Genomic DNA, 14,804 nt, shown 5'->3' with positions numbered 1-14,804 from the left:
CACAGTCCAAAGATGCGCATGTTTGGTTGATTGGCCATGTTAAATTGCCCCTTAGTGTCAGCATAAATTAATAGGGTAAATGCATGGGGTTACGAGGATAGGGTCAGGGTGGGATTGTCGTCGGTGCTGGCTCGATCAGCCAAATGTCCTCTTCCTGCACTGTAAGAACTCTCTGATTCTTTGAAGTCATTCTACATAAAAGAGATGAGGAAAGATACTTCATGGAGTTGAGTAGGCAATAACGAAAACCAATGTGTCTGCACTTAGCTGTTATCAAGGCAGTGGCTAAAAATATACACACAAATATATCTATATTCTGTTCACAACATCCTGAAGATTCAAATTGATTTCCAATTCAATTATCATTACAGGACAGACTACCTGGCAATACCATCTGGAAACAAAGAGAATCACTCCACAGTTCCTGTGGAAGAGTAGGAACTCATTTACTTTGGACAGTGGATCATTTGGTAAGAACACAAGCGGCTGAAATGAGATTTTTCTAAAACAAAATAAAGGATTTAAATCTGAAAAGTGAGAAAAGAGAGCTGGAGAATTGCCAGTTAGCACATGATATTTTAAGGGGAACACTAAAATCTGTTTAAATTATTTACCTAGTGATTATTTAATTTCTGAGAAAACCAGATCAGGGATTCAGGTACACACCAGCAGCAGCTGTGTTGTTGAAACAGTCTACATTTAAAATAGTCCCACTCTCACATTTTACACGTTAAGCTTATTTTCACACAGCAACACTCCAGTTAAATGCAGGAAAAGTAATTTATTGTCCAAGAGAGCTACACACATTTGCAACTAGCCCCTATCAAATGTAGTTCATGTCATGTTAGACAATTTTAATGTAATGCTCAGAGGAATAAAGATTTCAAAATAAGCAAGCAGAATAAATGAGAGATCCAGCATTGCACTGATCACTATGATTGCAGATCATAGATCAGATTGCAATCTTAGTGGATCTGAATACCACGGGTAGAACGTAACTGGTTAAGGATAATTAATAGTAGATTGAGACTTCTGCTTCAGGGGTGAAAGAAGGAAATTCCAGATCGTCTCTTCAAAGTTTTCCATGTCTCAGATCAGTCTGGGAAGACGACAAGCGTAAGTTGTATATGGCCTGTTGGAAGAAGTGAGCTTGGAAAGCCAAACGCCCTCTCCTTTTTCCACATTTAGTTGTGTCCTTGTCTCCAGCCGCAAAACATCCAGGCAAGAGAAAATATAGATGTGAACTAAATTTGGAAAGTGACAAAAAGTGTACTGTTGTCTGCAAATACACTTTCTTAAAAAACGACAGCATGTGAGATAAATCTTTCCACAATTGACAGCTTCTCCCATTCACTGGACTTCACTCTGATCGGTCTTCACCAGGTTTTCAACATCTAAACCAATGTGACATTTTTCCCAACACCCTAAGTAAGAGTTTATTTCACATGAGAGGAAAGTAACTTACATCAGGGTGTATTCATGAGGTTTCTAGAATATGAAAATACACCTTGGGTTTTGAAAATCAGCAGTAATTATCATTCTAGTACAAATACTGATTCATGTTCACTTTGTTTTACAACCTAGGCATGCGTTGTACTGATCTGATTTGTATGAATAGTTGTATGAGGGAGCTGGACCTAGATTTTCAGGTGTTATCCAGTGGAACATTTCAGGGAGGTCATCAATTACAATCTCACTAGTGTGACAGAATTTTCAGAATATATGCAGTACATGAAACGTGAATCTGTTAATGCAAAGTTACATAATTTAATTGGTCTTTTCTGAATGTGTTCTTGCTGACACAGCTGGCATTAATGTACCACTTCTGATCACAGAACGTGTTACCAGTCATTTATTACCAATGTGAGTGTCGTGCACAATGACATCAATTAAATCTGTGCTACCTAGTTAAAAACAGACAAAAATATTTCTGATTTGCACTGCGGAAGGTGAACTGTTAGTTTGTCAAAGTGTGACCCTAGTGAATTTTCAACACAGTTTTCTGTTTCCAGGCTATACTACCAGCACGCAAATGATATGCCCCATTAAGCTGCAGCTCCAGTTTGTATACATGGACCTGTAGTTAGCAAAGCTATCAACAATCAGTGATTTGAACATTTAGTTGATAAATCAGGGTAAATTTATTACATTGACCTCTATTTTGCAGAATTAAACAATCAATTGCAAAGAAATGGTTTTGCTTCCATAGAATTAATGCTTAGTGCAAAATTCTCCGTTTTTATATTTAATTGGTGAACCTCAGAAACGTATACACCAAGTATACCAATGGTGAAAATTGCTTCCTTCGGTTCAGACTGGTTGTATCTTTAATGTAGAGAATTTCTCAACTGTTAACTAAGAGAAAAATCAAACATATCAATATAAGCTGGAATTCTCCAGCCATTCACGTCCCGCCACTGCTGCTAGCGAGAATTTGGCACTCAGCCAAATCTTCATTCACCGCAGTGCGACCGGAGAATCCCATCTGGGGGCGAGGTCAGAGAATCTGACCTGTTGTCTTTGTCCTCACAGGTAAGAAGTGAGAAAATTACACATCAGAAACCCTCATCTCAAAGAGTTAAGCTAACCACGTATTTTGTGAAATATCTGCTTAACTAACGGATGTGTTACAAATGAAAAATGTTGGCTGGAAAGACCTGCCCAACTTCATGTTGCCTGGCTAAAACCCTGATAGGAAACTTTCTACTATCCCTACCCCTCCCAGCTAGCAACCTTGTAATACACAGGGTGAGGAAATAAAACTGAAATGAAATGAGGTCAAACAGGATTAGAAAATTCTTCTCCAACCCTCCTCAGATAGTCATAATCAGACCAGGATATCACATCAACCATGGTCATGTAAACTGTTAAATCTCTTACCTTTAATCTTTTGTGATCATTGCCTCAACAAAGAACTGGCTGGTTTAAATTTTCAGCATTTGTGGTTCTGCACATTTCTTCAGTTCATCTTGTTTCTAAGGAAATAGCATTTAATTGTATTAAATAGAAAGAAATCAATCGCAAAAGATTTTTACTTTGTTATGTTAAAGTTTAATAGAAATGCTGAACTACATTGGCTCTGATTAAGCAACGCTTCAATTTTAAGTTTCCCATCTTGGTTTTCAAATCTTTTCATGACCAAGCCCCTCCTTATCTTCATAACCTTCTTCAGCCCTGCAGTCCTCTGAGATTCCTGTGCCTCATCAATTCTGCCCGTTGTGATTCTACTTTCAGCTGCAAAGGCCTGAAACTCTGTACTTCTTTTCCTCAGCCTCTTTTCCACTCAACCTCTCCGTCCAACTATAGAATGCTCCTCAAAACCTCTCTTCGATTAAGAGCCTTTGCTCATCTGTCCTACAATTTAAGGAGGCTTGGTGTTAAAGTTCATATGATAATACTCCTGTGAAACTTCTTGGGAATGTTTATTATGTTAAAGGTACGATATTAATACAAATTGTTATTGTGTACCTAGTGGGCTCTTTCCATAGAATTATGAAATGCTTCTGGCAGTTTCCTTGCTGTGAAATATGAGTGGAATGTAGATTTGGTACCTTGTCCAATTTCTTTCTCTTCTCAAAGTCAATGACTGACTTTTATTTGTTTAGGTTCTGCAACCCCCAGGAAGATCAGCCACTAGCATTGCTATCAACTGAAATGTTGTGAAGCAGAGAAAAACATGTTTATAGAATTCTTTGGTTTGGATTTCATGCAGCCTTTTCTAATGTCCTCACAATTTATAAACCATAGGCAAGTTATCACCTAAAATCTGAGGTATCTTTTACAAAAAGATCTTTGTGCATCATTTGAACTTTTTAATTTCTAATTTTTTTGGATTAACCAACTTCCAAATTTAATGGCCAAATGGTTTTGCCAAATGAGGATTTGGATAGATTTAATTCCCAGTTGATAGCCTAGATATGAGTATGTTTGCAAATGGTGTGTAGGCTCACCCAAAGTCCATTGGCTTGTCTTGAGTTTTATTAGAATTTTCAGTTCACATCATTGACAAATAATTTTATTTTTTCCACGAAAGAATCGGACACGAGTTCTTTACATCATTTTCTGCTCTAAATCGCATGCATTTGGCCACAATTTAACGATGGGCAGTCTGCTGAAATTGCTGGAATATTTCAATTATCAAACTAGTGGTGAAAGAGCGGGGCGGGTGCGGGGGTTGTATTGTATTGTGATGTGATGAATAATTTAAGGTCAGTTTCAATTTTTTTGATCGTCTGTGTAATTTTGAGGCCTATTAATGACCATCATCTTTTAGCCATCAACACTTCTTTTGCAGAAGTGTTAAAAGAGCTAATTGCTGAAAAGTTTTATAAGAAGCAGTTACTCTCAGTAGTTCTTTTATGGTACTTGGACACACTGCTAATCAAGTGTTATTTGTGAGTATGATGTTTCAAATTGCAAATGTGGAGATCACACATTGGTTCTATTCTATGGGCTGGTACATCCAATTGCTGCATTTCCTAAAATATGACATTTGTTAGTGTTATCATTTACATATGTCTAATTAAATAGCTAGGAGAGAGAATTGAAACCTACTTACACAGCAACACTACAGTAAGCAACAGTGAAGTAAATAAGAGGCAAAGGAGTGCGATTTAATCCAATTTGTTCCGTATTAAATCGCTTTTCCACACCAGTTTAGTAGACTGCAATTCCTTCATAATGTTTTGAGTTATAAAACTAGCCCATGTTGAAACAATTCATATTTTTCTGATGTCTTAAAACTGTACTCACACTTATTAGTCCTTTGTCTTTGAATTCAATATAAAGAGCCTCCAACTTATTAATTACTTTGATTACCTTAACCACTCAAGTTTCCCATTTATGCACTTTTTCAAATATTGTTAGTAATCTAAACATTGTGAGGCTAATCTTGTAAAGTGACAAGTAACATCTAAAACAAACATCTTTCTTTGTACCGTCTCAATGAGACAGCAAGCATTTGGAGTTGTCGTTTCATAGAAGATTTCATAGAATCGCTAAGTACAGCACGAGGCCATTTGACCCATTGAGTCTGTATCGACCACAATCCTACCCAGGCCCTATTCTCTAACCCCACACATTTAGCCTGCTAATCCCCCTGACACTAAGGGGCAATTCAGCTTGGCAATCAACCTAACCCGCACATCTTTGGACTGTGGGAGGAAACCTGAGCACCCGAAGGAAACACACACAGACATGGGGAGACTGTGCAAAGTCCACACAGTCAGTGACCCGAGACCGGAATTGAACCCGAGTCCCTGGCACTGTCAGGCAGCAGTGCTAACCGTCATGCCACCATGCCATCCATGGTGTAGTTACCGAAGGTGGGTGTAGCATACAAAGTATAATCCAACTTTCAAAGATTTGTATTGCTATAGAAATAAAATTTAACAAATTGTATAGAACACAATGGGCATGATCTTACCTGCCGTTCATGATACACTCCCACTGCAATGAGGTCAGAGAATTTGGTGGCCAGCCAAATCTCTGTTTAGTGCAGCAGGATGGGAAAATCTCACCGACCAACATAACATTCGGGCCTTAGAGTGAAGGAGATCTTCATCTGGAAATACTTAAAGATATTGTGGAAAAGCACACATTTTCATAGCCTAAAATAATTTCAGAGACAGTACAAAGTGTATTGTCTGATTTTTGATAACAACAGTTATATATCAATTCCACATAGATGGCAGGTTATGCTTAAATCTAATAGAATTTTTAAATAATTCCTTGATCATTAAAAACTAGCTATTAAACAAGGTAACTGACACAGATTGCTGAGGGTTGTGGAGGAATGTTGTAGCAGCAGTTTTAAAGAAATCAGTGTCAGGCTTCTGGTTTTGTGAACCCTGGCTAAAGATCATCATCATTATTGACATGTCCCCTTGTGTAGAACCATCACAGTGAAAAGTATTCTCAAGAGTGTTGACCAGAAAATGCTTATAAATCTCAGTAAAATACTATCATGATTTGGAAAATCACAACAAATGATATTTAGGATTTGAGAGTCAATTATTAAACTTCTAGGCTAAACTTACTCAAAGTAAGATCTTACTAGTAATACTGTTAAAGATGGTAAAGAAAGACCATGCATTTTTACAGCACCTTCCACATTGTCAAGGTAACCGAAAGCACTCCACAAACAATGACTGATAGGTAAATGATGAACGATGCCCAAAATTGCTTATTTTGATCAAACCAAATACCTTCACCAAAGTTAAAGACGGTCAGCAATTAGTGCCAATTATTGCAATTCAGGGGCATTGATTAAATTCTGCCATGCATTAACAATGATGGTAGAATTTTTTCCCCCAAATCGAGATAAGCAGACTGACATAAAAATATTATTCTGAAATTAACTCACTTCAAAAAAGTAATGAAATAAAAATATTTAGTAATTAAATGTGTAAATTGTACATTTAATATTAACAATATAGCTTCAAATAAAAATAAAGATATAACTTAATTGTTCTTGACTTGAAAATTCTATGGTCAATTTATTCAACTGTAAATTGATATAATTTTACTGCATCAAGATTGGTGTGATCAGGTCATTTTTGCATGGCATGCCATTCTGAGTATGATAGGGGTGGCATAGTAGTTAGCACTGCTGCCTCAACGCCAGGGACCTGGGTTCGATCACTGTCTGTGCAGAGTCTGCATGTTCTCCCAGTATTTCCTCTAGGTGCTCTGGTTTCCTCCCACAGTCTGAAAGACGTGCTGATTAGGTACACTGGTCATACTAAATTCTCCCTGGGTGTACCCAAACAAGCACCGGACTGTAGCGACTAGGTTTTTCACTAATTTCATTGCAGTGTTAATGTAAGTCTACTTGTGATACTAAATAAACCTAAATTTAACATTTTGGGTTCAGCTTTGCATTACTGGGTTTATTGGCTATTTGAAATATAATGTTTGAGAGGTGACAAAGGGATATGAAAACCATTGTCTAGTCATAAAAAGATAAGTGTACCTTTTCACTTTCTCCCTTCTCCTCAGTGATGCTTTTTTTTGTTCTCCTCTAATCAGTTTCACTGTTTTATTGTTTGTTTTTAAGGTCAAGCTTATCCACAATTTGAAAATTTGTTAGATCAGCTCACAGAATTAGATGCACAGAGCTTACAAGTTATTTCCTCATAATGTACAAAAATATTTTACTGAAGCTCGAGGCTTGGTGAATTTAAACTGGAAAAGAAACATGCAATTAAAAACAAACACAAAGGTGCCAGTTTAACATTGGGAATTTTGTCTTCATTAAGAAAAGGTATGTCAGTGCCAAGCAAGGGAGCTTTGAGCATCAAATATTAGCATCAAGCAGATTGAGTTGCCAGAACCCGTAACCACCGCCGCGCCCCCCCCCCCCCCCCACACCACCTAAAAAGACAAAGGTGGAAGGTGTATAGGAAGATCCAAGTTTCCATTCAGGACATACCATCCTGATTTGGACATTTACTGCTGTTCCTTCATTGCTGCTGGGTCAAAATCTTGGAACTCCCTACCTAACAGCACTGTAAGAAGTCTCACAACACCAGGTTAAAGTTCAACAGGTTTATTTGACATTACAAGCTTTCAGAGCGCTGCTCCTTCATCAGGTGAATGGAGGTGAAGAAGCAGCGCTCTGAAAGCTCGTGATTTCTAACAAACCTGTTGGACTTTAACCTGATGTTGCGAGACTTCTAACTGTGCCCACCCCAGTCCAATGCTGGCAACTCCACATCACAACAGCACTGTGGTAGTACTTTATGTCGTTTGTGTATGCTTTAAACTGGACCAGCAGATGGGGACAACAGCTCAGTGACTATCACTGTTAGCTGTGCAGATACATGGATTTGGGCCAGTGTCTGTGGGAGTTTGCGCATTCTCCCTGTGGTTGCGTGGGTTTCCTCCGGGTGCTCCGGTTTCCTCCCACACCCCAAAGATGTGCTCTTAGGCTGATTGGTATAACAAATTGTCCCTCAATTATTCTCCCCTTAATCTGGTTTCCACTGGGGGTACCATAAGCATAGACATGGGTCAAGGGTGGAGGAGGAAAAACACATTGTTAAGATGGCGGCGTGGGCTCGTTGGGCCGAAAGGCCTGTTTCCCTTGCTGTGTTGTTCTTTGATCTTTGTTCTTTGTACTGTCACCGCACAGACTGCAGCAATTTTGAGGCGGAGACTCACTGCCACCTTCTCAAGGTGAATTAGCGATGAGAAATAAATGCTGGCCTTACCAGTGATACACTTATCATATTTATTAAAAACAAAGTATCACATAATAATAAGCATAAAAAGATTATTCTCTGTGCCCCCAAAAAGATGCCTTGATCCGAACTCAGAAAAAAGCTAAATGTTGTAGATGCTGGAATTTAAAACAGAAATACAAAATGCTGGAAAATCTCAGCCGGTCTGACAGCACCTGTGGAGAGAGAACGGAGCCAACACTTCAAATCTGGTCATCTGGATGACTGTGGTCGTTGAAATGTTGGCTCTATTCTCTCTCCAAAGATGCTGTCAGACCTTGCTGAGATTTTCCAGCATTTTGTGTTTTTGTTTCCGAACTCAGAATGTTCTGCACAGATCTTTACAGTTTCATTCCAAGCTTTCTTTGGCAGATTGCCAGGTTTTCAAACATGCTGGGACATAGAATGATCAGATAATGCTCATTTCTCGCTTTCCCTTCTCATATTCCTTTGCTGTTAGAAGAGATACTTAACCAGAAGATAATTGCATCTAAATAACAAGCAAAGGTAAGATCAGTGAATAAGTTAACCAAGTTCATTCCTACACACTTCCAACTATCTGATCTCAATGCAATCTAGGTGTAGACCTACAGACGATCTTGTGGCCTCAACGTCTGTCAAATAACGTATAAGAGGTGAAAACAAAATTAAAATATTTAATTTTCAATATCTTGTAGTTCATGATTGTTATTAGATTGCAGTAATGTGCGTCTTGCAAGCAATTAGGAGCAGTTTGGAGTTTTTTGTTTTGGTTTTAATGCTCACTAAGGGCCTGTTCCACTTTAACTGGATACTGAAATTAAATCGAGACTAGATTCAACTGCAAATTTTATTGGGGCTTTTAGAATGCAGAAAAAACAGATTGCATATTCATTCATTCCCAAAACCCAACGTTAAAGTGCATTTAGATATTTCAGTTGTACACTGAGCTTTCACAGAGCTGTGCTTATCAATGTTCATATATACAAACAAGCAATAGGCCATTCAGCCCCACGAGTCTACTTCACCATTTAATAAAATCATTGCTGATCTGACAGTAACCTCAAATCTGCATCCAGCCTACTCCCAATAACCTATTACCAAGAATCTATCCCCCTCTGCCTTAATATTCAAAGACTCTGTTTTCACTGACTTTTCAGGAAGAAAGAGTTCCATTATATTGATATCAAGAACAGAAGAAAGGAAGGCAGAAATTAATGGATTGGTTTAAATAAATACTGTGGTTTAGAATTGTATGTTTATTGGAAGACATAATTCATATTTTCTACCTATAAAAGTTGTACATTATTTTGTAGATTGCCAAGTTGGAGCTAGTTTTCAATTATAGTCCATAAGACCATAACACAGAGGAGTAGAATTAGGCCCATCAAGTCTGCTCCCCATTCAATTGTGGTTGATATTTTTCTCATCCCCATTCTCCTGCTTTTTCCCCACAAACCCTGATCCCCTTATTATCTATCTACGTCTTAAAGACATTCAATGACCTGGCCTCCAAGCCTTCTGCGGCAAAGAGTTCCACAGATTACACCTCTCTGGCTGAATAAATTCCTCCTCATCTCTGTTTTAAAGGATTGTCCCTTTAGCCAGAAGTTGCGTCCTCTGGTTCTAGTCATGATTCACAGTAGGATCCAAGCTTCTCCAGGCAAAGAGTTGATCAAACTTAGACATAAGTGAAATGAGGGAAAGAAGAACAGACAGGATAGTCCTTTCCTAAACTGAAGTGTGCATTGTGGCCGCACTTGCCGACAGTGTGCTTTACCCAGTATTAACCACATGCTGGCCCCTTCCAGCTTTCTTGTTAATGATAGTAACATGGATCTGAAGGGAGTACAAACAACAGGAATTGCTAAATATAGCAGAAATTACAGCAAAAAACACAACTTGTTTTAGAACAAAACTTTGTGGAAATCTTGGTAATAATTTGAACAATTAAAATATTCTAATTAATGTCATTGTCAACATTTGAAAGTTTGTTAGATCTATTCCTGTGAGCTGACCTACTGCATCTGCCCCCAGAGAGTGAGGTAAGCATAATATTTATAGCATTCCTCAACAGCTTCTAATTCAGATCAACTTTATGTTTGCACTCCATCCTATATTTAGATTCTCTGGTGACTTTAAGAGTCAGCATTACTGAAAGAATGCCAAGGCAACTAAATGTCAACCAAAAGGAATAATGCAATTACACTCAGGAGAACTGTGTAGGTCTCATGTCACTGGGGGTGTAAATGGCTGCCATTTAAATTTCTAATTTTGTGGTTTGCTAAGTGCGTATTTTCTCTGCAATATTATCCCAGCATGAGACATACTGATAGTTTTCTAATGCTGAGAAAGTGGATCTTTGTTTAGCATTTTCAAAGACTAAAGCTGAGAGCCTTCTTATTCTAGGGTTTCTTGCTTTCTGAACAGCTTATTGTTTCTCCCCACCCTCGACTGAAACCTAGGGTTGCCAGAAGACTCTTCTGAAGGTAGTTATCGCATACTCGCCACCATCCTCCCCGCACCCCCTTCCCAAATCATCAGCTACAGTTTCAGGATCCAGTAAGTGCTTTTTGACAGGTGTGGCTGGACACTAAATATCCAGGAATAATAAGAAAAAGTGCTAGAACTCGGCGTCAAGTTAATGTTTTGTGTTCAACAGGAGTTCAGGATCTGTTACTGGTGTACAGGTAAAACAAAATCGAGCAATTCCCTCAAATATAAGCCAAGAAAACTTGCTATTCATAATCCCAATCAACTATAGAGGGAATGAGTCCATAGAGACCCAATTGTTTAAATAGCAGGTGCGCTAAAGGACGTGTTGGGAGTTCTCCAATGCAGAAGCTAGAATGAAGCGACCTATGTAGCTAGAACAATATTCCATTCATACTGCACCTTGCTCAAGGCACAGGTCTAAGAGTATTTTCAAAGCATAACATTAAATGAGAAAGGTGTATCCATTGATGCCAAGACTTCCAACTGACAGATGTTAAAATACCCACCATTTTGCTTTAATCTATAGGTGCTCCTGAAACATATGCTGGCATCAAGCTAACCATGTGCTCATTTAGTTAATCCAGCTTGCCATCCATTTTTAGTGGCGAACTTAATTTTGAAATGGTCTGTTGTACCTTGATTCGTGAACATAAATGTTCCTGGAAAGATAACTATTCACTTTCCAATTGGAATTTGCATTTTACTATCAGAAAATTATAGCTGAGATCAGGTAACCTTGAAATCTTAAATTTCTAGCTACTGCACTAACCCCCATTACTGAGTGGAGGCATAATGGAAATAATTATTTGGTTGCGCGTAAAACAGACTATACCAGCTCTATCTTCACTGTCATTGGTATTCCACATTGCACAACTTTCTATTGAGATTGACCATTCCCTAAGTAGCACTCGCCAATAATATATTTAAGAGCACCAATGTCAAATTAAAGTATACCGAAATCAGATGGACTGAGGGGCCAGAAGCCTCCTTCACAAAATGCATCTCTGATTGTCTCACCGGAAAATCCACAAACTACAAGTAAATAACTTTCATGCTCTATCATTTGCACACAGGCAATTAAAATAGGATTCCTTGAGGTCAACCATGCAAAGAAAAATTGGTGGAGGTATCTCATTACTCAGTGGTCCCAACCCTTGCTTTGATGAACATTAAGTTGGTATCAGCAATTTCCTTTCCAGCTATTTTTTTTTAATACTACATAAGTTATCACTAACTCTGATTTTAAGTACTAACTTCTAGTCAATAAACTGTTTAATTAATTGTGGAAATTACCTACACTCAAATGTCTAAACATTCAATGGAATGAATACTCCAGTGTTGCTGTTCATGAAGTTTTCTGTGCAAGTCATATTATTTCTGGACAATGCTAAAAATCATGAGATAATTTTTTTTGTGGGGGGGGAAATGAAAACAATCCCTTTTCTACCCCACTGAAGCATAGCAAGTTGGAATCTAGCCCATTTTTGGAACCTAGCCCATTTTTGTATATACTGTGTTTATGTCCGCATGTGATTGTATTTACGTGGGATATGGTAGCATTGTGATTGTAGTTCACAAGACATGATGCTGCACATTCCAAGAGCCACTCATCAAGCTTCTTTTCAAAACTGGTGTGTCAGCTGGAGGAACGATTGCATCATTTTCAAGAGACCCATCAGGGTCATTGGCAAGGCTCCTCACTGTGGATTAATATTTGAAACAAACTTAATTTTACACAAAAAAGACATTGAAAGAAAAAAATCCATGGTGACTACAGCAATGAGCTAAGTGACGTCTGTGCCATAGTCAGGTGATTTGTGTTCTGTGACAGAGGCTTATTATTGGTCATCTTCTCTCATTTGATTGACACATGATCTGTGTAACTATTTACCATGGCTGTGGATCTGAGGGCAGCTGGAGTAATTTCCTTGGATCTTGCCTGGAAGATCAAAGTTACAATGTGGTGTGGAAGAAGCTCCAGAGAAAGTTGTTGATAGAGTTTCCTCCACCTGATTCCATTTTAAATGGCAAGTCTATTTTAAGTGATTGATGAAGAATCTGGAATTTCACAACATTAATATCAATGAGCCATGAAGGTGGAGCTTGAGCAGCTTATGATCATAGGCAGCGATGACATTATTGTCTTGAAGACACCACCAGGATTTTATTTGGACATATAATACTTACGGTTGGTAGCGACAACATTATTTCAGTTCTTCACTGACAATGTTAGGAATCATGGTGGATATTGAGAGTGAAAGCAAAATAACCACAAAAATTAAAGGATAAATAATTGTTACAATCACATTTGTTCTATTGCGCTATGATTCTAAATTGGTTGTTTTCTTCTGGAACTAATTTTCCCTAAATATTAAAGATTTCTGTCATACCAGTTGTGCTAATTACATTGAGGTTGTGGTCTACTTAACTGGATAATGATTTTAAAATGTAAACTGCTTCTTGTTGTTATACATTTTAATTTACCATGTGCTTTGAAATATTGTAGGAAAAAACAGGTGTTTTGTAAATGTGTTATGAGGGTGAAAGTGTATATATATTATATATATATAGAGCTGTAAACAAAATAATTGAATAGTACAAGTAGAAAATAGTTTATGAATTTTAGATTCAGGTTATTTACAGAAGTATTAACTTGTGAGGAAATGACTCTGATAAGCAATTGATTTAAATCCCTTACTTGCCAGCTCATTCAGAGTAAAAGGTGATGAAGTGTGAAAAGCTTTAGTAACAAAACCCTGACTCTATAAGGTTTTCAATTCTTGTTTTGTGTGTTTAAAGTACTGATCCTGACTTTTTCAGGTTCCATTTTATGTGGCGTTCTGCGAAACTCGCTACAATTTTTTTTATAAAACACAAGCTGCCTGGCTTCTGAATGCTGTTATAAATGAGGTGGAGTTTACATTGTAAAATCCAGGTTTATTGCATCAATATCAGCCTAATTCAATCCACCTGGATTTTATCCTGCCTACAATAGAGTTCTGAACATGGAAGGTCTTTGAAAGAATTGATAGCTCTCCATGAAAAGTTATCACCTATTCTCTGGAATACATTGTGCTACCAAAAAAAGACTTTGGGACACCAACCACTTAATTATGTCAACTGTATCAAATTAAATTACAACGTAAGAACAAATGTAATATTTGAAATGACTTTGCTGCCTACTTTTTCTAATTCTTAATTTGTTGTGGACTATCCAAATGTAATTGTTTGGAAATTATACTGAGTGTCTGTTCAAAGCAGCAGTGTGTACTGATAAAAGTCATGGTTTCACTGTTCCATTGTCTGTCCCCACTGATATCAAACTTGTGTTCAACTGCAATAATGGAGTGGCTCACAAGTGCAATAATGACACAGGAACATTTACAGAATTAGCCTTTCACTAGTCTATATAACCATTCCGGGCTTTTGCAAATTATGCCAGCAAGGGACTTTTGTGGAGTAATAGATACAACTTGGGACCAATTCCTCTTCCATGACTTTTTTAAAATTGAATTTTGATGCCAGTATAAGTCAATTAAACACCCGCTGGAAAATGATGTCCATGATCATCATCTTAGGTACTTTTGAGTCAAATGTGGTTGCAGATAAATGATTCAAAGCAGGTTTATATGATTTGGAATTAGCTAGCTATGCAGAAGGACGTGCTGTTTGGTTGAGTATCTAATTTTTTGACAGAAAATTATTTAGTTGAAATGCAAGCATCTATGTGGACATTAATAAGAACTGGCAAGAAACTGGATAATTTACTAAATATAACCCATTAAAAATGGATCATTGTTGATTCAAAATATGCATTTTTACAGTTTTTTTTACATTTTGACACTGGCCAGTGATTAGTATACTGATCACTGTCCTGGCACAATGCTGCTTTTCAGATTCTCTGTATGGTCACAGTTAATACTGATTCACAAGATGTATTACTGTATATTTATATTGTGTTTTCCAGTGAAATAAATGTCTTTACAGCTTTAAACCATGATTGTGTTCCATGAACGTCCCATTAAGGAGGGTTTTAGTTAAAACAAGCTTTATTGGGAAATCATTTGAAAATCAAATTGAATATAAAGCAGAAATCCACATGTGGCA

At 37.6% G+C, this 14,804-nt stretch overlaps 1 protein-coding gene across 5 annotated transcripts in view; it reads left to right on the top strand.

Moving 5' to 3' along the window:
• Positions 1-13,562, top strand: part of scn3b (sodium channel, voltage-gated, type III, beta) — a 44,833-nt gene extending 31,271 nt beyond the window's left edge. For 2 of the 5 annotated variants that reach the window (XM_080214622.1, XM_080214618.1), the window contains exons 5-6: positions 372-470; positions 3,272-4,158. In XM_080214622.1, coding sequence (XP_080070748.1) covers positions 372-438 — 67 coding nt within the window. In that variant the 3' untranslated portion in view covers positions 439-470; positions 3,272-4,158. Of the gene's footprint in view, positions 1-371; positions 471-1,041; positions 1,829-3,271; positions 4,159-13,517 lie in introns of those variants that run through there. The other 3 variants (XM_080214620.1, XM_080214619.1, XM_080214621.1) reach the window with 3 other exon arrangements.
• Positions 13,563-14,804: the final 1,242 nt, after the last annotated feature.

This window comes from Carcharhinus amblyrhynchos, chromosome 29 (assembly GCF_965287045.1).
Source record: "Carcharhinus amblyrhynchos chromosome 29, sCarAmb.v2.hapA, whole genome shotgun sequence".
Taxonomy (NCBI): domain Eukaryota; kingdom Metazoa; phylum Chordata; class Chondrichthyes; order Carcharhiniformes; family Carcharhinidae; genus Carcharhinus; species Carcharhinus amblyrhynchos.
This window is presented reverse-complemented; position numbering and strand designations above follow the sequence as displayed.